Consider the following 27539-nt stretch of genomic DNA (forward strand, 5'->3'; position numbering starts at 1 on the left):
AAACATTTAAACTGAGGAGCTGATAACCAATCATGCTTGTTACTTTTTTTATAGTTTTGATACAAGGTAGTGGGGAACAATTTATCACATCCTTATGAACATTTTAATTAGAAACTCTGCTTCAAACTGCATGTATGATCTGTACACTTTATTTGCTGCTTTTATTTAAAATTTTAATGAATAAAAATTTCCAAAGTCACTGTCCAACATTGCAAATAAAATAAGTTACCAACTACTGAATAATTTCACATAACCACTGAAGTTACCAACCACTGAATAATTTCACACAACCTACCATGATTGTTACTTTTTTGTCGTTTTGATACAAGGTAGTATGCAACAATTTATCACATCCTTATGAGCATTTAAATTAGAAACTCTGCTTCAAACTGCATGTAAGATCTGTTAACTTCATTTGCTGCTTTGATTTAAAATTTATATTATTAAAAATTGCCAAGGTTGTTGCCCTATATTGCAAATAAATTAAGCTCCCAACTACTGAATAATTTCACATAGTTAATTAGAGAAGACCCTGACCATTCATGTACTGTCAGTAAGGCTAATCCAAACAAATTAATCTGATCACTCCAGTGGTAACACACAATCCTGATAAAACATCAATGTTTCTTTGTTGTTTACATTTTATAATGTCAAACATAAACTTCTAAAAGTGAATCAAGCACACACACTATGGTACAAAAGAGCCTGTGTTACAACTTCTGCTCTAATGTTTCTTATCATAAGTATCTTTTCCTTTATAACCCCCTACATAGCCTTCAGCAGCTTTTTCATCCCTGTCTACGCGACCCTCTATTCCCTTGCCTTTTCCACTATCATCAAAACGTTCTTTGTGCGATCCAGTGTATTTTGAGGTGTCAGTCATTCTATCAACTCCACCTGTCTTACTTTGTTTCTGCAAACAATCCAATAACAGAACGCAAGTCAGTTATTTAAAAGGAGTTGATATTTGCAGTCTGGTTATCAGGGTCTTGAGCCCTTCCCTATTCAACCTCTTGCATAGGGTATCTTGGTGAACCAGAAGCCTTGAAAAGGGTGTAAACCTTGGAGGGTTGCAGTCTTCATCTCCATTTCCAACAAAAGTTTGGTTTTGGGCAACTTTTGGAATCCAATTCAATTGTGGTTAGTGGGAGTAGCACACTGAATGAAATACTTGAAATACTTTCAATGCTAGGCTTTAATCCTTAGCAGCAGACCGCTAGATAAAATTTCCCACAAGTGGTGTGCCACCCCCCATCAAAGCATCAAAAACCGTTTGGTATAGGATTTTTCACAAATGCAAGGAGAAAATTATTTTGCATCTCTTCAACCTTGAAAGATTCTTGAAACCGAAACCATCCATGGTTCGTTCCTCAAGAAAAGTTTGGCAAATATTTACAAACGACAATGATAGCCTTTTCAAGTCTGACAACGATAATTCTTGGAGATGTAGAGCTACATCAATACAACTGTTACTAACGATTTGAGGAAAATTTTCAATATGATCGAAATATTGATACAGATTCTCATATGTAAGTTTCTTTAATTATCAGCTATCCATATTGGTTAGTAAATAGTACATTGTAACCCAGGAATTTGAATTAATTATGATTATTTGAGGACATAACGAAACCAATCGAGAACGTTCGATGGAAAACCGAGGGCACTTACTAACATAATCATTATTGACGCGACTAGAGAAGAAAATGGTTATTTCACTTTATAACCTAAGTAAGGAGCACGAGGAAGGGGATATCAGAAATATTTTGTGATGTGTAGTTCAAAAAGAAAATAAGTTATCAAAATTAGTCTCGTACCTGAAGTAAGTAAATCACAAAACCGTACCTGTTGATAAACAAAACAATTCACAATATCTTACCGTAGCTCCGACGGTTGCTGGACCTTTCCCACCGCAAATCTTGTCGATCAACTTCTGCACATCGTCTTTGTTTCCATACTTCTTCTCTGCACACAATTCCAGAGCTTTCTTGAAGCCTTCAAAGCGAATTTTCCGCTCCGTCTTGCTACAAGAGGATAACAAAACATTGAAAACAAAACATTGAAAACATGGCTTTCGGTAATATAATGTTAACAAAAGCAAGAAGTGACATATTTTTTTGTTGAAAAAAAAGGTGGACTTCGTTCTTACTTTTTGACTTCGGGTCGGTTGAAAATAATATCTGTGTCTGTGGAGGTAAATTTTTTGTCGTATAATTTTAGATCACGAAAAAGTTTTGCAAATTTCGCGTTGTCCATCTCAGGTTGAGCGTCTTTACTCCCTGTCCCAAAAGCACAGAAAGATTTAAACACCGTCTTCAGTTCTTCGTCGGACATTTTTCGTTTACGTTTAGCAATGAAAAGAAAAATCAAGAAGAGGTTCCTCCCAGGAAATACTGCTGGATTAGGTAGTATAGTAAAAGCAAGCAGCTGGTGAGCGTCTCTTTGTACTAAATATTCCCAGGACAACTGAAACGAACAGCAATTGGTCAAAATCTTTGTATGTCACGAAATTACAAAGGTGCCATAGTAACTGTCCTAATCAGTTGACTCAGAAAGGGTATGTTATTCTTCGCAAAGACGCACGTCGCAAATACTTGTCACGAAAAATGTACGCGTTTTATTGTGGTCTTACATGTCGACAAAAAGGTTTAAAGCTTCCATGATTCTTTGAGTCGACTGCTTGCCTTGGAACGGCTCTGTATTTACAATATTCTTAAGCTGTAAACACGGGTTTGTTGACAAAAATACTCAGCTTACTTATGTTAAACTTTCCGAAATAAAACACCTAAGCATACCCTGGAGCGAGGAGACAAAGGCAGTTCGGTTTGACATCTTCAATCCTTTGCGAATCGAAGACACCTTCAGCGATTGTTTTTCACTTTTGCTGATCTACGTTGCTTACCCACTTTAATAACAATTTTCGTGAAAAGCAAACGAGAAAAAGGAACCAAAAAAGAAAATCTGAAAGAATCGCTGGCTTCTTAGCTGGGAACTCTCTGACAAGCTGAAACCCTCTCTCTCCAGCTCGGGAAATCACCCCTCTATGCAATAGAAGACTTCTAAATCTCTCTTGTAAACACCTTAGTCCTCGTTTGGAACCCACGAAAGCCCAAATTTCCCTCCCCCACCCCCTAGAAAGAGGGCAAGCATACAAACTCAATAGCCAGCGGTTTAGCGAAAGAATCAATATGGCGGCTTTGCAGGAAAGAAAACTACAAGAAGGTCTTCGGTTGTTAAAAGAGGCCGAAAAATTGTGAGTGATCCCTTTTCTATTGAAAGGGTATGATAAACAGGGTGAATCTGTTATTTCTGTGATTTTAGCTTTCACCTTTTTTTCGTTCCCCTGAAATATTGAATTGTCGGGAATGCATCGGTCCAAATATTCATGATTGAGATGGATGGATTTTAGACAAGGAGACGAAAATTATTTTTTCTTACTCAATTTATGGTCAGTCTAATTTAAAAATAACTAATTAAATTATATCAGAAACCGAGAAAGTCAATTTCAATACCATCAGTTTAAAAATTACAATTAATAAGATATACGCGATCCTCGCAGCTATGAACACTACTGAACTAGTTGTTGGAAGGTTTATTTGGATCCAACTTTATGACCAGCTCCCAGTTGGCTTGTTAGCTCAGTTGGTAGAGCACTGCACCGGTATCGCAGATGTCATGGGTTCAAATCCCATACGGACCTGAATTTTTTTCAGGTCTCATTTCAACTACTAGTTCAGTTGTGTTCAAAGCTGCAAGGGTTGCTTATATCTCATTTCTTCACCACAGTGCGCATATATGATTTTCATATATTTCCAGTCATTAATTATAATTAAGTTGGCAAATTGTTCACTAAGACTTCGATCATCTTTGCAAAGAGACCGTGGTGCCAACAGGCAAGTAAAACACATGGTGCATTTGGGAAGCTGCATTTTCACCATTTTTTTTTTTGCATGGTAATTGTGGTAGTAGAGACTCTTCAACACTCAAGGACCTTTAATATATTGTCAAATTAGCAATAAAATCTCCCATCCCTACTCTAAGATCTGTAATGGGACAGAAAGAAGGACCTTGTCAACCTAAAATTTCATATCTGGAATATATTGTAGTGAAAAGACCAGTTGGTTAAAATGGAAACCTGACTGGGACAGTGCAGCAGATAAATACATGAAAGCTGGTGAGTGCTTTCCTTTTTGTAGGTAAACAAGATAATTTTTTTATCTTAGAATGACAAGGCAGTCTTTCGTCTAAGAAGAGTTACAGTCTTTTACATCAACAGTATTGAAGGGTTGAATGACATGCTCTTCTGTAGATGACACTAAGAAATGTTGTTTGTAGCATTTCTTGCCTTTACCTGGCAAAACTACTAGCAAAGGTCTTGAAGACAGTTGATTGAAGAACCAGGTGGAATGATTCCTTGCTTATCCTATTTGTTGTTAAATGAAGCAAGCTCCTAGAGATAAAAAATACAACATTTCTTTATTTCAAGCCATAGTATTTAAAAAATGGCAAGGAGTAAAATTTGCCCAGTATATTGAAATATATCAGTTGTCTCAAGGCTTTTGTCATTAAAAGTTGTTAATCAATGAATTAGTTAGTTTAATCTCATTCATGATTCAATTTATTTTTGATCTTGCCCTATCTTGAGTATTTCTGATGCTACCAAATAATATTTTCCAGGTTAGTTATGTTGATATATGATAATTGAATAGATCCCTGTTGTTGTGCAATGGTTAAACATATTTATAACTGTGCGGATTCTTTAGGTGTTTGCATAGTATATATGCACCTTATTCAATGGTTTAAGACATAATGTATGTTGATAATGTGCGAGTTGGGCAGTATTTTTTCCAAGTCCCTTAGTAAGAAGAAAAGTACAAGCAGTGACCAATGAAAATGTCTACTTGTATTATATGTAAAACCATGGAATAAGGGGTTTATTATTCCTTTATTATCTCATTTTCTAGTCTTTTGGCTTCTATCTTTCAAACTTCATATGGTCTTATCTGACCATTGTACTGATCACATAAGGTGTGCATGAAAGAAGAAAACACAAAAGAAACCATTTATAAAATAAGTGTTGTTGATGGCCCAAAAAATACTTATGGGCTCTAGAGTTTGTTGCTAAAAAATCACATCTAAAATAGGGAAAAGAAATCAATTATTGCATGCTTAGTTTCTGTCCATGTATTATCCTGGAACATTTTGCGCGTTCCATTGCCCTTATATGGTAAAATAATATAATAGTAGAATAATGAGATTGACGGATTTACTATTTTATTTGTGGAAGTTTCTCTTCTGGTAGAATGTTGAAATATGACCTAAGTCATTAGTCATCAGATTACAGTGTGTATGTGAAAGATACTTATTTACTCCTTAGAAAGAAAGTGTATGGTGAAGAGATAAATGAAAAGTTGGTAGCATGCTAAACACTAGTTTCTCAGGATTTTTTTTTATTAAGCTCAAGCATTATTACTCTGTTGTTTGTCTCTTGTGTTTATATTTACTCTGTTGTAGCCAGTGTGAAGAAACCAGGACACTACAGAGTGTGTTCTGGTCTCATATTAAATACATTATTTTGACCTTTCTGATAAAATGAGATCATGTTGAAGTAATAAACTCCCAAAATTTATGAGCAACACATTTCCCTGCATCCCTTCCACTTTGTTATAATTAGAAATTATTGTATTTGATTATCAGGTATGTGCAAGATTGAAACCACTGACAAAAATTTCTTTGATTTGACAGAGTTTAATGCTTGCTAATTTGATTTAATATTTGGTGTTCTTATAGGAACATGTTTCAAAACTGCCAAATCTTATGACAGAGCTGCTGATGCATTCAAGAAAGCTGCTGATGCCCACTCTAATTCCAATGCGTATCCTTTACTATCAGGGCCAATCCACCAACTCACACTTTATCTCCTTCACCTTTAAGTAAATTCTCACTGTGACGCATTTTCAAGCAGGCATGTTCAGAGAATTGAGAAATTAATCAACTAGAGGGTATAGCAGTGATAAAACATTGAATTACAGGGGAGAAACATCTGTTGTATTTTAATGTCAAGAAAAGTGTTCAAGAATTGTTGTGCTCTTGTGAATTTATGTTGATTTAAAAAGAATTTTTGCATCTGTTCACAGTTGTCCATTTTTGAAGATAGTTTGAAGCAAGTATTTTATGACTCTGAAGCAAATTTAGGATGGGAGGGGGGGATAAAAGAATTTATTTGAAGTCAAATATGCATTTCCAGATCTCAGATTTCCACAAAGTTGGCTTCACAGTGAGGATACATGCTGTTATTTAACCTTTAATCTCTGAGAGATACTAGCATGTAATTTCTCCTTTCAATATCACCCCTGAATCAAACATGAGAATAAAGGAAATGATCATCAACTGAAGATCCTCTTGATTGTTAAACAAATTCTCCTTGCCAGCACATGATTAGAAAATGTATAGACAACAGTATGGAGAATATGCATGTTGATGTTAGGGTGTAAAGAGTTAAGCTTTCAGGGATTTCTAGACTGATATATCTGACAAACTGCATCCTCCCTGATAAGACATACCTGAAAGTATCCAATAATTCTGAATACAGCTGTAATCATGTAAGAAACATTTATTGTTACAGTTGCTGTAACTATTAAGAGGTGACCAGAGCTAGATATACAAATTTCACATTAAAATCCTCAAGTTACATGTATTCTTTTTAAACAGGTCTATGATAGATGCAGTATTTCTGTTTTTCTTAACATACATGTCTTGTATTTTAGCTTGTTCCATGCAGCAAAGTAAGTGGATGCAGATACAGGGTGGTAACAATTATTTAACCTTTAACTGTCAAGATTTGATTTTTAATCTCCCCTCCAGCTGCAAGATATGTCCTTGTAAATTACTTACAAGAGTTTGGTTTTAGATCTAGGTAATAACTTCGACCTGATGATTTGGGGTTATTCTCCACTTGTTTGGGGGATAACGAATGGATATTTTAGGGAGAAGTTACATGTAGATGTTAATCACTTCTGAGAGTTAAAGGCTGAAGCAAACATAGTGGAAGGATTTTAAGGAGCCTGAATTTTGCAACTGTTTAGATGTACAGATGTGTGACTGTGCCTGTTGTTGAATCCTTTGCATCCTCACATCAATGTGCATATTCTCTGTACTGCCCTCTACACATTTCTTAAGGTGATGACAAGGAGAATTTGGTGAAAAATCAAGAGCTTAATATTTAGTTTCTGATCATTTCCTTTATTCTTATGCCTTTGATTTGTGATTTGATATTATAAGGAGAAAGTTATTACTATAGTAACTCAAAGGGGGTAAAGAGTTAGGCAAAGCTACCCAACTCAAAAGTTTTGTTTGCTTTTCATTTGGGAAAGTTATTCCACACATCTAAGATTCAGAGTTGCTCTCACAGTAATACTGGTAATTTATTTTGTTGAAAAAAATATACAAGCAAGCTTTTTATGCTTTTAAACATATACTCTTAAAGCTAGCTTGGTTTCATGAGTGCAGCTGATTTGGGGGTACTTAGCACCAGTGAATATTTGGTAAATTCTACATAGATGTTATAAGATATCCTTGCTCCTCTTTGCTCTCTCTCAGAGAGAGTTCTCCACAGCCAAATTGATTGAATTCTTTAAAACACTTTATCCTAATTATTTAAAGGAAATGACTGGTATTTTTCTTTATTCTACTTAATAGGGCTTTAGAACAAGCTGCTTCAGTACTAAAGGAAATGAAAAATGTAACAGAGGCTGTTTCTTTGGTGGAAAGAGCAGTGTAAATACTTTTCTGTTTCCTTTATTATGTCTGTTAAGAATATGTAAGAGTTTGTAATAGAATTATCAAGGCAAGGACAAGAACTTTAAATAATTAAGAGCAATTTAAACTTATTAATGAGAATTAAATTGTTTGCTTACGATGCAGCATGAACGTTTTGTGGGAGTTGTATTTTGCCAATTGCTCATTTTCTCTGCTTTGATAGAACATTGAATGGTTAATAGATAAAAACCCTTAAAAAATATTCTCTCTCCATTTAATGGTTGCTGCTCAAGCATGGTCACTCATGGGAGTGAAAGGGTTCAACAGAGACAAATATATCTTTTACCAATAGTTGAGTAACAGCACACTCTTATATTAGACATTTAACTGAATTCCATTAAATCTTTGAGGTACATCAGCATGTAATACATTTAATTGCCCAGAATGATGGACGCCACAAAAAAAAAAAAGGAAACACAACCCCAACCCCAACCCCACCCCAGATTTTTAAAAAATTATATTGAAGATAATAATGTTTTTGAGGCATTTAATTTTTGCCAGTTTTTTCCTCTTTGAAAGGATCTCTTTACTGATTAAGGACAATTAGTAAAAAAATTTGGTGCTACATGTATATTTGCTCTGTAAGCTGTTCAGTGAAGTGATTTTAAACTCACAGTGAATGGTCCCTACACCATTCTCCTGCACATACACAGTGGCTTTTGTCACCTTTTAGTGACTCTCAAAGGCCAGTTTGTATTGTCTTCCACCAGTATTTAATGATCATATTTTATAAGGCAGAACCTCTCAAATAAAACTAATAATGATTTTTCAAGTATCATTTAATCCATGTTTCTCTCTGTAAATCAATGTTAGTAGTATTTTTGAGGGAGTACATTAAGTGGTCAATTTTTGGCAACAAAATGGCATTTTGTTTGTCATATTTATGTCACTCCTATTCTGAAGAACTTGTATTAAGCAGTCACCCTGCCATTCCCTGTGGGTGACTGCTTAATACAAGTTTGCTTGTGTTTCATCTTTTTCCATAGTTCCTAACACATTACAGTACTAATAACTGATAACTTATTATTGTAAGGCAGTGAGATGTACAGACAAAGTGGTAACCCAGATACAGGGGCTTTTGCCCTCATCAGAGGAGCCAAGTGAGTCAACCTTTAAATTTCAGGTAAAAGTTTTCCATCAAGGTTGATTATAGATTTCTTTTAAAATCAAAGAAAGGAGACAAAGGAAAGTGTCAATCAACCCATGGAAAAACATTTTATCTGAGATTAAAATTTACCTACAGTGCATTACTTGAACATTGCTTAGTGATGTAGCCTCAATACATTTATTTATGTGAACCATTATGTGATATGTGTTTGTTCTATGGCAGATGTTGTCAACTAGAATCAGACCTGGTAAAAAGTTAAAATTATAGACATCTACAATAGTTTTTCGGACCTATAAAACATGGAAAATAAAAATTATTCTGGGAGAAATGGAAAGAAGGCAGGGAAGATATTTTTTCCATGCAAGATATTTTTATTGTACAGTAGAGAGGCACTTGGTTACTCTGAGAAATGATTGCTGGTTGGTAAAATTCCTTTTCAATATTTGTGATTCAAAATTTTTTAAGTATACAAGGTGCCTTCATCTTATTCTTTTAACTGACAAGTCCTGTTTTTAAACATAGTCTTATTCAGAGAAAATTGAAATGGTTTGAAGAATTCATACACAAAGTACACGTGGCTTCTTGTGGCTCATTCATATCACCTGGCTAAATTTTATTTTGCTGTTTTTAGGATGTGCGATAACAATGATCCAGCAAAGGCAGCTGAGTTATACATCTCAGCCAGTGAAATGAATGTTGTATGTACACCATACTACATTTGATACTAGCATGCAAATGCAACATCTCCAATCTGACTCTTTTTTACAACTGCTGTTCAGTTTATCACAATTAGCCAAAAATGTAAGCTAGAAGAGTGGTAATAGACTCATTTTGAAATGTGCGTGAAATGATATAAACATTATCCAATGTGAGAGAAGAAAAGTACATGCAAATGATCCATTGTTGAAGACAGAGTACCAGACACACATTTACATCTGTTCTTCTAGTTGTCTGTTATGATGAGTCACTACTCTCTCCAACAGTCCTTCTCAGGACCACTCAGACTACAGGATCAAATTTTACCTTTTGGTTTAACCATTTATTGTATCCAAGACATTTTCTTATTTTATGTATGTTGTGTCTTTATATCACAGTCTGAAGACAAAGTTAGGGAGGCCATTGAACCTTTGTCAAAGGCTATCAACCTTCTTTTAAAACTAAGAAGGTAATTTTAACTTTTGCACCTATAGAAGCATCTTTACCAGCCTTTCAAGAGACTAAACTTCAGTTATTTACTTCTACAATTTCAATTGGTGATGGAGAAATACCAGTATTTGATTTAGCAGGGAACTCAATACAAAGGGGTTCATGACAGATTGAGGCTTGTTTGTTCTACTTTTGACTAATTTTTCTGATTTTTTTTCTTTTGATACAATGATGGTACTGCATGTTAATTATAGTTCTATCACTTTGTAGGCTGAGAATGTAAATTGACAGCATGGTGTAGGTGTGCAGTAGATGTGAAGTCAAGACAAATCTCACTTTTTTCATTTAGTACTTTCAAGCACTTTTCACTCTGACTTCTTGGTATTTTGTAGATTTCCAGAGGCTCTGAAGGTTATGAGACAACAGATAAAACTATATGAGCAAGTGGAGAACTTTCAAATGATGTTCAAGGTATTCTTTTTTTCATTATAAATTGGTGTTTATTTTTTAATTTTAAATGTTATGAACAACCTAGTTCACTCTTAACACCCTTGACACTTCAACCCTTTCACCTCTGAGACTTAATTGTCAATTCTCTGCACTGTTTGCCAACAACTCTTAGATTTTAACTCTGAGAATCTGACTGTCCATCAAAGAACATCCCATATTTGGTACTCTTCCCTCCCCCCCCTCCCATCCCATTTGCCTGAAATTGCATTTATATGGTTGGGAGAAATTCCTTTTTGGTTCCTGTGTGTGGGAGTGACTTTTTTACTGTCTTAGGAATCAGACTATGCCTGTTTTATCCTTGTTTTTTCATTTATTTTGTGTGTTTGGTGAAACTTTATCTACACTGAAATCAATTTACCTCCAAGACACAAAATCTTCTTAACCATCTGGACATTCAGGCACCCATTTCTTTCTCTGCTTCTTGTGTGAGCTGCTTATTATTCTTCTCGTGCATTTTACATCACACACAATTAATCAAATTACACCAACCTGTTATGATGTAATCTTTGGCAGCTGTCATGTTTTTGATGTAGCACTCATTTGTTTGTAAAATGTTCCCAGGTTGTTCTCAGCATGGTTGTTGTTCATCTTCATGAGAGTGACTATGTAGCTGCAGATAACTGTTACAAAGAATCTTTTGAGTAAGTTTGAAAATTTCCTCTTAGCATTAGTTTGCTAAGTGATTTCTTGGATGATTTTTTGGCCAAAACATTACAGTGACATATGAGACATAATATGCTCAATATTGTATTAATAATGTAAGGGTTAATGGCTGTTTCTGTTGTTGTGTTTGTTGTTATTGGTGTTCTATTGAATCATCCAAAAAAACCAAAATTGACTTGTTAAGCCTAAGCATTAAATTTTGTTGCACTTCCTATGTGATTTTAATGAAAATTCTATACAATTGGAGGAATGATATCGATAATCCAGTTAATACTGAACTGATTACTAATATTCAAAGACCAGCAGTGAAATTCAAGGCTGAAGGCAATGAGTCATAAAACAGACTTTCTCCTATCTTCAGAATTCCAGGGTTTGGCAGTTCAGAGGAAGCAGTTGCAGCTGAAAAAGTTTTGAACTGTTTTGATCAAGGTGATGCTGATGGAATGAAAAGTTGTACATCACAAGCTCTCTTTACATACTTAGACAATGAGGTGAGTTGAAAATGGCATTTGAAAATGTTGAGAGAAAACAGTTCCTTCTTGTTAAAATAATTATGGTTGGCAAATGCAGGTAGTCCAAGCAGTGGGCTACTTTGAACTATTCTCCTAAATAGACACCTCCCTGTTATTATTATGATTATTCTTACTGATATTAACTTCATTATTCAATCATATTTACTGGGCTTAGGACAAACACCTGGTTACTGTTTTTCAAAACAATCATCTGAGCAACTGTATTTTAATACAGTTGCTCAGGTGCTTTTGAATCTGTTGCAAATTTATTTCGTTGTTGAGATCATGCCACTGAGCTGACTAGGTAAGCTATTTACTGGTAACTATGTCCTTAGTGACAATATGAAATGCTTACAATATTGTTAAGTAATTGTTATCATTATTATTGTTTAATTGCTCTGAATAAATCAGACCCTGCACAAACTGGGAGACTCCAACAAAAACTGCATAAGTTGTTTTTTTCACTTCAATTTTTCCTATATTTCCTAATTGGTCACATGAACTAAAACTGGTAGCATCTTCATCATTGTCTATCCCTTTTTCAACAATATAAGCTTATGCACTTACTATAAGACAAAACAGGAGTACATTTTAAGTAGACATAGCACAGTGGTGAAGTTCTTGGGTTTGCTGGACCCTTTATCCTTGGGCTTATCCCAGTTTCATGAGGATGAGACAACTATGAATATTGCTACCCCTTTTGGGTTGGGGTGCTTAGCTCATCAAATTTCCATTAATGTCTCTTGGTTCCCATTTGATATACAAGGATGTAGAGAACATTCTTAAAGTTCAGTGTTGTGCTTAGAAAAACAACACAATGATCCACAGCTTGGACCTGAACATGCAATGGCGTTCAGTGTGCTATTCACAAAACAAACATTCTCCAACACATGTAGTTACAATTTCAAGGCAAAACATTTCTCACCCTATAGATTGCCAAGCTGTCTCGAAGTCTTCGTGTTCCAGGTGACACAGGAGCAAAAGGATTCACAGAAAAAAGACTTGTTACAAATTCAAATGATGACCATTTAAAAACTGACCCACAGCTGTCTGCAAACCCAGAATTAAACTACACAGGTCAAAAAGAGGCAAGCAATGAACAGGCCATAGAAGATGAGCTAGAGGAGGGTGGGCTCTGTTAGGGTTGTGGAGGAAATGGCCAGAGGAGGTGGGGAACAATTTCCAATCAATATTTTTGCTCTGGAAATTAGGATGTGAAGATTCCTTGGAAAAATTACTTGTGTTGAAGCCAAAAGAAACTGTGAGAATACACTCTTCAAACAAACTTGGTATCAGGTGCCAAACTCGTAAACACTCTCAGCCTTACTAGCATGAATTTTCTTCATCATGGAGATTTCAAACTCAACCAATTTTTTTTTTTTTTAATTTTTTTTAAGGTGGAAATTGGTAAGGTAGAAATAAATTCAGGGCCAACATAAATAGTCAGTGAAACTAAGTGCAGGAAATTAAAAAATATATGTTACCTATTAATTTATATAGAAAATGTTGGAAACCTAGAAATGTGGGTTGCATGCTGTTGTTTAGGGAACCTAAAACAGACCAAGAACAATTTGGGAAAATTCTGCTTGAAATCAATTAATTTTTATTTAAAGTTCAAATAATGCAAACTTTATCAATTTCTAAAACCTTTTATTACCTTATGTCTTTTATGACTTTTTTTTTGTCTATAATGAAAATGTTGGCAAACAAACAATTTATAGTGCTAAACTACCATTAATTCAAAGCTCTGGCAACTCAAACAAAGTGATACATATAACATAGAATTAAACTATGCACTGCGCACCACTTACCAAGAAAAACTGGGAAAATGATCATGCCTTTCTCTAATTGGTCCATTACAACAATAACTGTGGAGGAAAACACTAGCTGTATGCTTTTGTAACTATTTTAGAAATCAGTAATTTTCGTTGACTTTTAAAAGCTTTTACTTCAACAAAGTGCAGTGCAGAATTCCAGTACTGCACTCTGTTACTTATTTACATGTATGGACTCATTAGTGACCAATCAAGAGTTTTATAATAAACTGAAGAGTTACTATATACTCAAGGTACCAGTTTAGCTGCATAATGCATCCAAATAAAATGGCTTAGAACTCAGAAATAATGAAGTGTCATCTTTATAATTAAAGGACTACAAAGACAGGGCTTCTGGTTCAAACTTCTGTCCTTCAATTATCATACTACCCACTACCATAGTGCCCTTCATCTGAACCTTACAACCAAGAAATAATCTTACAGAGATAAAAGAATAAGATTGAAATTATGTACACTCGAGGAGAGAACTGAGTGCTCTCCCCTTTCTAAACTGACTACATGTTCTAACAAAAAATATTGTTTAGTGACTTGTCCATTTTCATCATTCATAGGCAATTTTCAAGCCATCTACTAAGTCTAGTTTATCACTGAACAACTTCTGAAGCAATGTCCTCAACGTGAAAAGTTCAAAACCACTAAAAATGAAATATCAACCAATGACTTTAATTGTCAAGGGTATGTCTGCATAAACAGTATCGTATTCATGCTGCAGTATTATTTGGAAAGTGTCAATAATCGTACACATCGTTCCTGGTTGGAAACACCTGCAGGCACAGCCAACACATGTACTCTATGTGATTACATCCCTGATTCTTCTCAATCCATGTCTTGCATTTGGGACATTTCTTACTATTTCTTGGGTCTTCATCATCCACTCCAGGAGACGTCCCTCCTGCTTGCACTTCCGATTTGAACTCAGCGCACGTGAGCCCGCTGTGCCATTGCACATGACAAGATGTGCAGGTTTGAGCTAGACATGCATCACAGGTGAAGGGTCTCTCATCAGTTGAGACACAGTATACCATGTCACAGCCCGCTGTTGGACAGTATTTCACAATTTCAGGATTTTTTTTGACGTACTCACCCAATGCGGTTAAAGCGAGCCTCTTTCTTTCACGGTCATTCAACAAGTTTCGCAAATCCTTCCAAACAAGAGGCTCTCCACATTGTTCCATGACACACTTCAGTGGAAATTCTGGTGACTTGAGTTGTTGAATGACACAGCTCTTATCGTAGGCGTGACCACAGCAAGCAAGTCGGTACACACCTGCTTTTGTATTCAAATCGCATAGACATATACCACAAGTTAATTGGGTTTCGTGGTCTTGTTGTACAGGAAACAATTCTTGGGGAGGATTTTTGCAGCATTCCTCCACGTAACTGTTGATTAGTTTTTCAGCCTCGTCTGAACTCTCTATGATGAGTACGTGGTTTCTAAATTCAACATGGATCTTCTGGACACCATTAATGTCTCGTAATCCTTGCAGATTAGCACCAAACCTTATAAACAGAGCTTTCAGCAGTCCGCGGGGCTTGTTTGGCCCTCGAAGATAAATCTGCCAAGAGTGGCTATTGCCAGCGATGGAATCATCAAGAAACTTGTTTATAGCTTGTTTTGCTGATTCTCGGTTTATTTTGGGTCCATAAATTCTGACAACCTCGTTCTTCCAATCTTGATTGATCACGGTTCTACTGTCCCTCTCAATTGTTTGAAGTACGTCTTTCGCTGAGTTAGTTAATAGAATCTCCAGGTTTTTAGAAATTTTGCAGTCAATTTCATCACCATTGACAATTTTGGTTAAAGCAGTGCTAGCACATATGAAGTGTTCCGTACAGTTACTTTGTATTTGTATGGCAACACGCTTATGCTTTGGCTGATCTTTGACTTTCACATTCAGTCTTGTGTTAAATGTTACGTCTAAAGTGTCGATTGTTTCTTCGAATTCACCTCTGATGGCTGCGTAAACGTTTCTGTCACATAGTAAGACTGTTGCATGGTTGGGATGCAGGGTTACAACTCCGATACCAGGAACATGCGTTCCGTTAAGAGCTCTTATGGCTGCTTGACCCTCTTCAGGATCTTGAAATGATAGGTAAGCATATCCCTCAAAATCTTTGGGAGAAGGCTTTTTCAAGTCTATTGAAAACTGGCCTTCTGTCGCCAAGACGCTGAGACGTTCCTGCAAGGAAGCCCTCTGTGCATAGATAGTTCTGGCAGGTGTTTCAAATTCTGAAGTTCGGGAAATATAAACTTTCTTCACTTTAACCACAGGGAGTCTCTCTTCGATAGCAGACCTTACGTCCTCCTCTGACGTGTCGGGGTGGAGTCCTTTCAGGAATATCTGATGTTCGCGAACCTTATCCGTTTGGAAAATAATAACCTCTGACTTAATCATAAGTGATGGTATTCTACCAAGCGTGCGATAAAAATCTTGACAGTTGTGAAATTCCACAGATGCCGTACCTTTACCGCGACGTCGGATCCACTTGGCTTTCGCTTTAAACGGAGAAACACTTCTTTGGATGCTACTGGACATCATAAATCCTGGCTTTACTTTTACGTCAGTTTCCAGAGAGGAGTTGGAAGAGCTTTTCACTGCGTTAATCGCATCCTTAGAACGTTTGAAAGTTACAAAAATGCCCATTTTACCACTCTGCTCCTTAAAACTGTGCCTCACTACGTCTCCAAAGGTTTTAAGGTGATCTAATACAGCCACTGGGTTGCCATCTTCTATCTCATCAACCGTGACAGTTCTGTACATGTCCGGCATCAGTACTTCGTATATTTCACCGCCTTGTCCCCAAACAATTCTGTTTCCCAAAGATTCTTCTTTCAGAGGCTCCTCTCTTTCCTCACTCCTCAGTATCTTTCTGCTTTCCTCCAAGATACTCTCCATCATTGACAGAGCTTTCGCCGTGTACCTTGGAGGAACGAATACTTTTATTTGCCCACGAACTCTGTCCTCCTCTACCACAACCAAGCTGTCATCGCATGACTTCGCGATTTTCCTCTCGATTTGATTAAGATTTCCTCCTCTGTATCCTTCAAACGTTAACTTCATGAGCTCTGTACTGCATGGCACTACCATTTCGGTCAGTACAGTTGAAGGTAGGTTTTCCAAGTCATAATTGAGAGCTCCTGTAGAAATCATTTCCCGCAGCCACGTCTCTTCTACAGTGGTAACGTTGACGACAAAGTCACGAGACGTTTTGAGCAGTTGGTCAAAGACGATGAACTGAGGCGTTGCCCCAAGATACTTAAGTGCTGACGATGGATGCACTTGAACACACTGGTTTGAAGACAACACTCTGTATCCTGTTTTCTCATGGCCAGTAAATACGCATAAGTTGGTGGCATAACAAGACAACAAAATCTTTTGAAGTTTCACATCAGTGTTCTCGTCTTGCTGCAACGTATCCGGGATCGTTACGTCCAATTCATGCTTTAACGTCAGCTTGAGCTCTTTGATGGTCTCGTCTGTCATTCGAAGCGACTTTGCATTAAAGCTGTTGGCAACCGCCCATTTGTTTCGTTTAGGTAAATGTTTCGGTTGCTTGAGGTATTGCCTGTACACTTCTAACAACGTCAGTAGGTCACCGCCATTCAGGCAGAAACAAAATTTTCTGCAGTCAGCTGCCTGCTTCTCCTCTCCGCTTCCCATGCGGAAGAAAACGCTCCCACCTGCAGTTGCAATGGCTACCAACGCTAACGCATCTGCACCTACACCTTTGTCAATGCCTTCAAATAGGACCTTTGCCAAGCGTGGCTCTAGCGGAACACGAGCAATTTTGCCTCCCAACTGTGTAAGTCTTCCGTTTGTTATCGCACCAAGAGAATTCAACAACTCTAATGCAAGGGTTATTGAGTCAAAAGATGGCGATTCCACAAAATCAAAGTCTCTGACATCTTCAATGCCAAGTTCCATCAGCTTCAGCACGGCCTGACCAAGATGAACCCTTAGGATCTCTGGTTTTGATTGGTCTTCCATTGCCTCGTACTCCTCTTGGCTGTAGAGTCTAAAGCACTTCCCTGCTTGTGTCCTTCCTGCCCTTCCTTTTCGCTGTTCAGCAGAACTTTTGTTGATGGTTGTTACCTCTAAAGAACTTTTGTTGCGTTTCGGTTCGAACTTCATTTCCTTTACCATACCAGTGTCCACTACATACTTTATCCCGGGAATGGTGATAGAGGTTTCCGCACAGTTGGTAGCAAATACCACCTTACGTTTGTCTCCGGCTTCTTCGAACACTTTCTTTTGCTCTTCTTGAAGTAGCTTTCCATGGAGAGGAAGACAAACTAGGTTAGCATCCCGCTCAACCTTTGTTAACATTTCACAAGCACGTTCCGTTTCTGCTGGAGAAGTCAGAAACACAAGAATGTCCCCTGGATCCTCCTTATTGTGAATTTCGCGAGCTGTTTTTACAGCCTCTTGAAGATAATTTTCAACGTTGGAAGACGGACCATCTTTCCAAATTACATCGACGGGAAACATTCTGCCGGACACTTTCAGTACTGGACATTGGTCAAAATATGCCACGAAGATAGCAGGATCAATGGTAGCTGAGGTTATGACCACTCGCAGCTCAGGACGCTGAATAAGGCTTTTCTTGATCATGCCAAGAAGCAGGTCCGGGTAAAGACTTCGTTCATGTGCTTCATCAATTATTATGCAAGAATACTTGGACAGCTTAGGATCCTTTAGGCACTCATTGAGGAGAATGTGGTCTGTAACGTACACAATACCAGTCATCTCTTTACTTGCTTGAACATTTCCTCCAACACGGCAGCCCACTACTTTTCCAACAGTGCTCCCCATTTCTCGAGCGACGTGGGATGCTAAGCTTGTCGCAGCAACTTTACGTGGCTGGGTACAAACGATTAAACCCTTCTCAGCAAAACCAGCCTCGTACAAATACTGGGTCATCTGTGTACTTTTACCTGATCCGGTTTCTCCTAGAATAACGCAGACCTGATTTTCCGTTATGAGCTGAACAATTTCGTTTTTTTTCGCGTACATTGGAAGGACTGCCTCAGTCCTCCGATATTCTCTTTCAATTGCTTCCCTTAGTTTCTTCATTTTCTTGCTCTTAACACCGGAAGTGGGCAGCCCTTTTTGGGCGTCCTGAGTAGATGTTATGTGAACGTCACTTGTAAAAGGTTTTCTAGTGTTTTTAGGTTGGTGTTGCATCTTAGTGCTGTGACCAAGATTCCTTTCCGACTTTGGAGTCTCTACAGTGTCGCCAAACTGTTTGCCACTGGTTTTCTGGAGTTGTTCTAGAGTACACCACCGCGGTTTACGTCTGCAACTTTTTCGCTGTAAAGATGGAACATCGTCACTTCCCTGTCTATTTTCACGCGTGGGGCTCATGGCTAGACCTAACTGATCTTCTTCCTTTCGATGACAGCAATCAGAATCCCAATCGGCACTAATACTGTTTCCTCCTCCTCCTTTGGTAGGTACGTTGCCACTTTCATCGTGAAGTTGAGCTCCCTTCGCAGACATTTTTATAAGTCAAATAGTCAGTTACATGGGTTCTCTTTTCGTCCCCGCAAAAATGCTATATGGTCACTCTCTCTCCTTGAAGATGGAAACTTTCTGCAGTTGTATTAGATCGTTGTTTTTGATTGCATGACCTCCATCCTTAAGGAAAACACCTAGAAAGTTATAAGCGAGGAGATTACGCGCCGAGATAATTATAAACAGAATGCAAGTAAACGTATATTTACTTCCAGTAACAGTCAATATGGTAGACTCTTACTAAACCCCTTTTCTGCCAACCTTAGATATGAGATAGTCAATTCTAACGTAAGTTTCCTTTTTTAACTTCTACAATACTACATTTGGATAGGGTTTTCAGTCTCCATGTAATAAGATTAAATTTGAGAGTGTCTAGTCCAACAACTAACAAATGTACTTCCTTTCCCATGTCTCCCAAGAAAACTGGCGATGACCAAGCGGGCCTGTTGTTCACAGTGCTTTGTAACGAAAGGATTTTTAGTTATCGAGTTCTTTCATGCTTGCGCTTAAAAAATATAATATTCAACGTGGAAAGCTTAGTTCAGCAAAGCGTAAACGCTACCAGTTCTCCTTCAGCCACCCGTAAACAGTTGTTATTAGTGTTAAACTGTAACAGCCACCTGTCATGTCCTTTTGTGTAATTGTTATCCACCGAAACTCTTTAAAAGTAATTACCGTATTTATTCGCCTATAAGCCGATCTCGGCTATAAGCCGAGACCCTAAACTTTTTCATGTCAGCAGCTGTTGCATTGAAATAAAAAATAAACACAAAACATTCGGCTATAAGCCGAGACCTAATAATTGCAAAGTACTCCACGCGTGTCGTTAACTGAGATGAATTAACATAAACCGAAAACAAAAGGAGCTTCCCTCTCGGGAAACATGCAACCAAAAAGTAGGTTATTAATAAACATAGATCATTCTAGATCGCTAGAGATTACGGAATCAGTGAATCGATGGTGCGTCGCTGGCGAAAAGATCAAGCGAACCTGTTTAATGGTGAGCTTAAAATGTCAGCAAAGCGAAAGACGATGGGCTGCTTTTCGCCAAAGTATCCTGAATTGGATCAAACACTACTAGACTGGTTTTCAGAGCAGAGGAGTCAAGGTAAGTCTTTCGTTTCTTTAAAACAATAAAAAGCTTCGATCAGCTGATATCTGTCAGATCGTGTTGCAATGTTTACACAAACCGTGGGAATGACCGCTTCTGATTGGCCAGTTTTTCATGTTGTCAAATTTCGAATCTTGTTAAGCACCCGTAAATTTTTTTTGGCGAAAATACTCGGCTATGAGCCGAACCCCCTACCTTGGCGAGAATTTACCTGTTCTCAGTTTAATTTGTTGGAAAAATCGCTCGGCTTAAAGGCGAATAAATACGGTAATGTTGTAAAAGGCGAAATTCCTGCTTAGCCAATAGTGTAGTGGATTACATGATTCTTTAGATTATTCATGGCGTTACGCTATCCATGTACGTTAGGCTTAAATAGGACTGTTTTGTAAAGCTTGAGAGAAGAGAGGAAAAAGAAAAGAGAAGAGAAAGAAGAGCGGGGTCGAACCAGCCCTGGCCAGCTCCGTTCTGCTCAAAATTGTAATAGAGCTTGCAGAATAAATCTACGTTGGAGCCAACCCTGTTGTTGTTAGTCATTCTCTCAAGGATAGTCAGCAGCCGTAATAGATTCCGGTTTCCTTCCCGCAGCCAGCGAGTGCCCCCAAGGAAAGCCTTTACCCAGAAAGAGTTTTTAAGAGTTGTCCCCGTCCGTCCGTTCATTTGTGAAGGCAAAACCTGTTTTCACAACTTGTCAGGGTGTGTGGTAAAGGGTAATTCTAGTTTTGAAAGAAATGGAATTAATGTGATCACTGTAATTTTTTATAAATAAATGATCTTTGCAAGGGGTTACATCTCAGTAATTTGCTAACGAGGATATGCCAATGGATGCGTCATATTTTTCAAGACTGGATTAACTATAATGAGGTTGCATTTTCAATACCCATATAAGGATGGGGTGGTCCTTTTTCAAGATCTGGGGTAGAGAAAATTCTGGCTAGTAAGGATTTAAAAATGGGAAGATTTGTGGTTAAAGAGATGTTACCTATATTTAACATTCAGTTATTATGGGGTATGGGTCCTGAAAGGCCAGCAGTACATAACTTCCAGAGCTTGACCTAATTTGCATTTGTGCAATTTAATTCAAGATGAAAGAGCATTTAGCTTTTGTTACAGAAGAAGGGACATGTCAATTGTTTTGTTCATAAAGTCATGCTGGAGAACTCTAAAAAATAAACATCCCACAAAGCAAACTGTAAGCTGTTTGTGAACATTTTGCCTGCATATTGCAGAAACATTTAAAAAATAATAAACGCGATAGCCTCCATTAATTTGTCTATGGTAATTATGTGTTCCTTTGCTTGCAGAAAACTGGTTACATCTCAGAACTGATAATTTCCACTGAAAACTAAGCATGCATATTTGCATGCCAAATGGAGGCTGTTTTCTATATATTTCCCAGTTTTATCTGGGCAGTATGATAGGTCCCACCATGCATTTAGTTGACAATTACATTCAAGCAAATGTATTTGAAGGATTACAATATATCAACCACAATAATCCATCATGGTCTAAAAGCATCACATTACCAAATATTCCCTCACTAAAACAGGGGAATATCCAAGGATACACCCCAAATGATATTTCCCAATTTTCAAACCCAATACTTGTACTATGCTACAAGGGTTCTATTAAGATTTCATACAAAATGAAACCAGCAATTGTTTATATAGCAGCTAGGAGGAAAATCAAGAAAAACAAAAGAAAGGAAAGTTCCTATAGCTTAATTCTAACCAGGCCAATACAAAATACTAAGAGAAATCACAGCAGGATACTAATGAATCAATAGAGGGTGGGGCTGAACAATTTGCCTAGGTGTTACACACCACTCACAACAAAACTTAAAAATGTCTTTTTGCTGTTTTCTGGTTTAAAATGTTTTGTTCCTAGAAGCTTCCTCAACAGTACAATGTTTTTTTAAGTTCCAATGTAGCTCATTGAAGATACAAGTTTGTAATTACTTGAATCCTATGGAAATTGAGTTTTTCATTTGTTTGTTTTTTATTTGATTTTCACTCAGTTGAACCTGGTTTCACTTAACATGTTTTGCTGGTGTGAATGGAGAATAATTTTAAGGAACATAAAACACTGAATTCTGAATTAACTACAGTAATGGTGAAGTGTTACCTCATGTCACATAGTCATTCTTTAACGGATTAGAAAAGAGTCTAGGGTAAACATGGTCATTTCCATGGTAGACATTGAGTTATGGTGAAAATGTTGTCAAATCATAGCTTGGGCTTTTATTTAAACCAAGTGAAACTAATTTTTGCTGGTTTTAGCATTAATGAAAGTGCACATGCAACCAACCAACCATCCATACTTTACAAGAAACAACTGAGACCCAGTTCAAACGTCGAACTTTACATGTGCTGAACCTAATACCACTTTGGGTGGACCCAAATAATTGAGTTCGGCAGTTGATTCAAACGTCGAACCCAATTGGGTCGAACTTAATTGCAAAAGTGAATATGACACTTGTAGTCAGCAATTATTGCTTAAAAATGGCAGAAAAAATTGCGGGAAAGGCAAATTGTGGAAATGAAGAGCTTGTTTTTCTTGCAAACTCGGCAAACTGTTACAGAAGAACCAATAATGTAGCACTGAGGCTTGCTATTTGTCTGTACAGATGTACAGACTAGGCAGAGGAGATCATCTCTATACCATTTCAGAAATGTCTGGACTAGGCATCTCCACTGTCTCCTCAATCTGTCAGGAAGTCTGTCAAGTCCTGGTGAACCATTTATGGAATGAGACTGTGTCAACTCACATGCCTCAGACAGGAGAGGAGTTCAAACAAAAAATTCTCAACATTGAAGAATTTTGGCAATTTCCTTGCTGCTGGACAGCAATAGATGGTTGTCATATTCCCATGAAATGCCCATCTGGAGGACTACAGGCATGCAAAGAGTACCATAATTTTAAGAATTTCTACTCAATTTCAAAAAAGCTTGACTTGAGTTAATGTGGTAGATTCACATTACAGATTTGTGTGGGGCAGCTATGGGTTTCCAGGAAATTCTCATGATGCAGTCATATTTAGATCCACTGACCTTTGGACCCGCATCAAAGAAGGCTTCCTTCCTGTAATTGGAAAAACTGTAGGCAATGTTACTTTCCCACCACTTATAGTGGGAGACTCTGCATTCCCTCTGCACACATGGTTGAAAAAACCATACACCAATGCAGTTCTGGCACCCCAGCAACGGAACTTTAATTACCGCTTAAGCAGAGCCCTTATGGTTACAGTCAGGGTGCTTTTGGGCATGCATGGTTCTCCATAATACATGTATTGCACAAGGAGATGCAATTTCAAAAAAGCTTGACTTGAGTTTGGATGCAAATGGTCAAAAGAGAATCAAGAGGAAATAAGAAAGCTGTTGCAGATGAGAAATTGCTCAAGCATCAGGGATGTCTCAGTGAAGGCAAATAAAGTCCAGAATGCACTATGTGAAAAACTATGGCTTGAGAAGGAAACTTACTAAGTCTGTTAATTTAAATCATCTGTATTTTCACCAAATAATTTCCATATGATTTTATCAAGTGCAAGATGAATATGGATTGTGCACTTGACACAACCTTCAATCTGACCAAGCTAAAAGTTGTGAATAAAGTTTTGTTACTTAAAACCCTTTAAGCTCCAAGATTGATCAAGATTAAATTTCTCTTCATAGTATCAGCATAGTCATAGGAAAAGTTGTGGGAATTAAGGAAGGTATCACCAAATAGACACTGCCTTGAACTTTGTTAACAAATTCACCCAACTAGTACTAAAGGAAACATAAAGAGACCAGTAAGGAGAATTTGCACATACAGTATGAAGGGTTAATTGCATTTCAATGAATAAATCCTCTGATTGCAATGTATTATGATGTAATTGAATAATAGAAGATATATTAAAAATACTTCATGTAATCATCATTCCTCAACATATTTAACTGGAACAAAAATAACAGAACTTTGGTAGTACTAACAAACAATGTGCAAATAATTATTTTTATAGACGCATATATATACCTAAACAGATCATTTCTATCATAAGTTTAAATTGTATGTAAAAAATTCATCCAATGTAATTTTTCTTTTTGGCAATTATTTTTTTCATGATTCACTTGTCTAAACTATAACAACAAAAATTAACTCTTTTGTCAAGACACATGTGCCCTGAAACATTTTCTGTTCATGTTGTCCACACAAGGTTGCAAAAACAAACTATTACACTATATTAGAGAGTCCTTTTCAACAGCTGTCTTGGCACATTTCCACTCCACATCCAACTATTTTCATTTAAAAATGGCTGAAAATCCGAGTTTTGAACATAAAACCCTATTCTTCCAAAAAAAAAATTTCCAGTGTTAAGATCTTTCAATTATGGCTCTTCTGGTTTTGTTTTGCACTGGTGTGTTTTCCCATTTGGGTATGTCAGTGATTTTGCAAATAATAACTGGCCATGTGTGAAGGACTGAGGTTGCAGTATATATGAATATACTTTTAGTTCTACATAACTTACAATGTTTGGTATTTCCATTACCATAAAGGAGAGGGTTCCCATAAGAACCTTCAGACATCCTTTCCTTGGTGGTTTGTTGTGCTCCTAGAGAACTTGGCATTGATAGGTAAAACCCTGTGTCATAATACCCTGATTCCATGATGGGTAAAACCCTGTTTCAATACTGAATGATGGAGGCATGCCTGAATTGGCTCTGTTGCCAAGCATGAGTTGAAATAACTTTAACTCATGCTCACAGGACTTTTCCATGTCATCCTTTAGGAAGCTGATCATTTATTTGGTAGGGTCATTTCTTACAGCTTCTTGGATGAGTTGTATTACTTCCTGGTTAATATCAAGTTTATTTTTATTAGATTTCCCTTTCTTTACAGATCTTTTGGGAACAAACATCTCAACTAAGTCATCAACATTGTCAGGGTCATAAAGAGAACTTTCAGGGGTACATGGAGGTGATGATGAGGATGTTGATGGCTCTAAAGCCCATTTTGGTTGGCATGAGTCCCTTGTTTTCACCACGTCAAACAAGGCATTGAACCACTTGCCAAATCCACGGTCTTCTTGGTACCTCTTTATCCCTGTTGCTGTCTTTTGGGTTAGGGTAGCTTGTTTACACTGGCTGACACACTTCTTGAATTTGGTTCTCATTTGGTTGACTGTCACTGTGAACTTGTCACCTCTAGCTGATACCCTCTCTTTCAACTCATCCAAGATTTTGGCATAGATTGGGCCATTTCTCTGATTCTTGGTATTAGTAAAAATCAGTTTGTTCTTAAACTCATTGCTGCTAAAAACGATGTCACCAAAATCATCTAGACTTTTTGGACACCATCAAGGTTTTTTCTCAGGTCTTTTGCTGCTCTTCCCCTTTCCTTTCGTTAGAAAATGTGCCAGAGCAAATTCCACATCTTCATCTCTCTCTTCTTCATCATCATCATCTTCAATTTCAAAATCCTCATCATGCTTTTGGTCAAGATGTCTTTTGCTATAGGACAAACATGCAAACCTGGATATTAGTTTTATCAGCCAGAGTACAGCCAGCTGTAGCTGATGTGAAAACAGACCAAAGAATTTGGTATATCAAATTGATGAACAGGTATGATCTCAGCAGAGAAAATTATACAACTAATGATATTAATAAATCAGATGTTTTTCCAACAAAAACATCTTTCAATACATAGAAAATAAAGGTCGGGACTGAAAGGTACGATCTATGACAAGCCTTTGCTGTCATCTAAAAGTAATGCAAGGAGCAAATTTAATTTGAGTTTGTAACTTGTTTACAGTGAGATCAAATGCAGCTAATAACAACACTCTAAATACATACCTTTTTAGAGGGTCCGTTTTTGCAGACAAACCTGCTCCTTGAATTTTTGATCCGCTGGCTTGCTTCTGCAAATCTTCCTCATAATTAATTTCTTTTGTCATTTTCTCTTCAAAACATGATTCACAGTACGCCACTGAACTGTCTACTTTCCATCCTGGTACATCCTCATCATTTTCAAATACAGAACAATGCATACAAAAGTGGTTCATGCACTTCAGACAAGTATATTTAGTACTCTAGAGGCAAGAGGAACACATTCCCACCATTTTGTTCGAAATGATCAGAAGAAATCATGTTACCATAGACGTTACCATGACAAAAATAGGAAACGTGCAGAACTCTGGGTAAAAATTAATTTATAACATAGCAAGTAAATTTGTCTAATCAAATTCAATTGCACGAGCGTGCTTCATATTGCTATCGTGCACGCTCGTGGCGACAGCAAACAAATCCCTCGCGAAAAAAAAAATTATCTGTGCGTTCATCTGTGCGTTCATCGAGATATGAAGCACTTGGGAAGTTTGGAGAGCACTCAAGAAGCTAGAGCTACACCTCGAGCAACTCTTACGCATCGTTCGTGCTCTCCAAACTTCCCGACTGCTTCATATCTCGATGAACGCACGCTGACATATGAACCAATTGTTAATTATTTAATGTATTTATAATGAATGCATTAGATTCGGCACATGAGAAAGTTCGACGTTTGAAACCGAGTCGATCTTTTGCTGTTCTATTCGACAAGCTTAGTCGAATAGAACGGCAGGTCGACCCAAATACAAATCTGTCCAACCTAATTGATTTAAGTGTCGAATTTTACATGTGCCGAATCTAATTAATTAGATTCAGCATATATAAAGTTCGACGTTTGAACCGGGCCTAAGACTATTTTTCTTTCAATTGATTCCTATAAATTAGATTCAGATTATGGTAAATTAAGTATTTTTATATTGAAAGTGTATGCACAAAACCACATAGGACCACAAACCTTACTCATGTTTACCCACCTCAAAAGCTCTTGTTTTTAGAAAATATTGATCCTGTGAAAGTTTGACTTTTTATCCCTCAGTTTCCATGGTCTACCGTATCCATCCTTCTGTATTTGCTTTTGAATACTTTTGGAAGAAGATGACAGAGTCAAACAAGCCTCACAACACCAACAGTGTCTAAGCAAAGGATAACGAAAGCTGTCGGAATCGGGGCAGGTTGCAAAATCAATAGGAAAACCGCTGGCGCTAAAAAATAAGAAGTAACCCTAATACTCGTCAAAGGTTCACCCATATTGTGCACTGAATGAAACCATGTGGCCACAACGTGGAATGGCTGTGACTAAAAGTGGGACTGGGACTCGGGGACGCGTGGAGACTCGGGGACATGATAAACAAACCTGATTCTTGCGCTGAATTTGTAAAGTATAATTTTCGGTGGTCTCGAGAGAGGTGTGACATGCTGGAGAGCTTGTCAGTAGTAGTCGATGATTTCCAGCGTTCGTGGTTCG

General features: G+C 37.3%; 5 protein-coding genes across 7 annotated transcripts; 1 reads left to right on the top strand and 4 right to left on the bottom strand.

Annotated features, from left to right (window-relative positions):
- Positions 1-136: 136 nt before the first annotated feature.
- Positions 137-2767, bottom strand: LOC113679051 (tubulin polymerization-promoting protein family member 2). Its single transcript, XM_027195990.2, has 3 exons — positions 2147-2767; positions 1877-2021; positions 137-913 (listed from the first exon to the last, which is right to left on the bottom strand). Exons 1-3 carry the CDS (start codon positions 2329-2331, stop codon positions 725-727), a joined length of 519 nt encoding a protein of 172 aa, XP_027051791.2. The 5' UTR covers positions 2332-2767; the 3' UTR covers positions 137-724.
- A 367-nt stretch (positions 2768-3134) lies between these two features.
- On the top strand, positions 3135-13875 carry LOC113679050 (gamma-soluble NSF attachment protein). 2 transcript variants are annotated; one of them, XM_027195989.2, is made up of 13 exons: positions 3135-3250; positions 4104-4171; positions 5788-5872; positions 6765-6782; positions 7696-7773; positions 8853-8915; positions 9555-9621; positions 10018-10088; positions 10462-10540; positions 11141-11220; positions 11604-11733; positions 12687-12922; positions 13152-13875. In XM_027195989.2, exons 1-12 carry the CDS (start codon positions 3186-3188, stop codon positions 12894-12896), a joined length of 1014 nt encoding a protein of 337 aa, XP_027051790.2. In that variant the 5' UTR covers positions 3135-3185; the 3' UTR covers positions 12897-12922; positions 13152-13875. The 2 variants fall into 2 exon arrangements, with proteins under 2 accessions (XP_027051790.2, XP_027051789.2); XM_027195988.2 differs by having other exon boundaries at positions 12687-13875.
- On the bottom strand, positions 13384-27539 carry LOC113679048 (uncharacterized). Of its 2 annotated transcripts, none has more exons than XM_089198868.1 (2): positions 27049-27539; positions 13384-19242 (listed from the first exon to the last, which is right to left on the bottom strand). In XM_089198868.1, the coding sequence occupies exon 2, from the start codon at positions 19088-19090 to the stop codon at positions 14318-14320; it is 4773 nt and encodes a 1590-aa protein (XP_089054994.1). In that variant the 5' UTR covers positions 19091-19242; positions 27049-27539; the 3' UTR covers positions 13384-14317. The 2 variants fall into 2 exon arrangements, with proteins under 2 accessions (XP_089054994.1, XP_089054995.1); XM_089198869.1 differs by lacking the exon at positions 27049-27539 and adding an exon at positions 19503-19593.
- Positions 24067-26347, bottom strand: LOC113680868 (uncharacterized). The gene is made up of 2 exons (XM_089198872.1): positions 26045-26347; positions 24067-25702 (listed from the first exon to the last, which is right to left on the bottom strand). The coding sequence occupies exons 1-2, from the start codon at positions 26251-26253 to the stop codon at positions 25549-25551; spliced, it is 363 nt and encodes a 120-aa protein (XP_089054998.1). The 5' UTR covers positions 26254-26347; the 3' UTR covers positions 24067-25548.
- Positions 24994-25509, bottom strand: LOC149048598 (uncharacterized). Its single transcript, XM_089198871.1, has one exon. The coding sequence runs from the start codon at positions 25363-25365 to the stop codon at positions 24994-24996; it is 372 nt and encodes a 123-aa protein (XP_089054997.1). The 5' UTR covers positions 25366-25509.

Source organism: Pocillopora damicornis, chromosome 3 (assembly GCF_964200805.1).
Source record: "Pocillopora damicornis chromosome 3, jaPocDami1.2, whole genome shotgun sequence".
Classification (NCBI taxonomy): Eukaryota; Metazoa; Cnidaria; class Anthozoa; order Scleractinia; family Pocilloporidae; genus Pocillopora; species Pocillopora damicornis.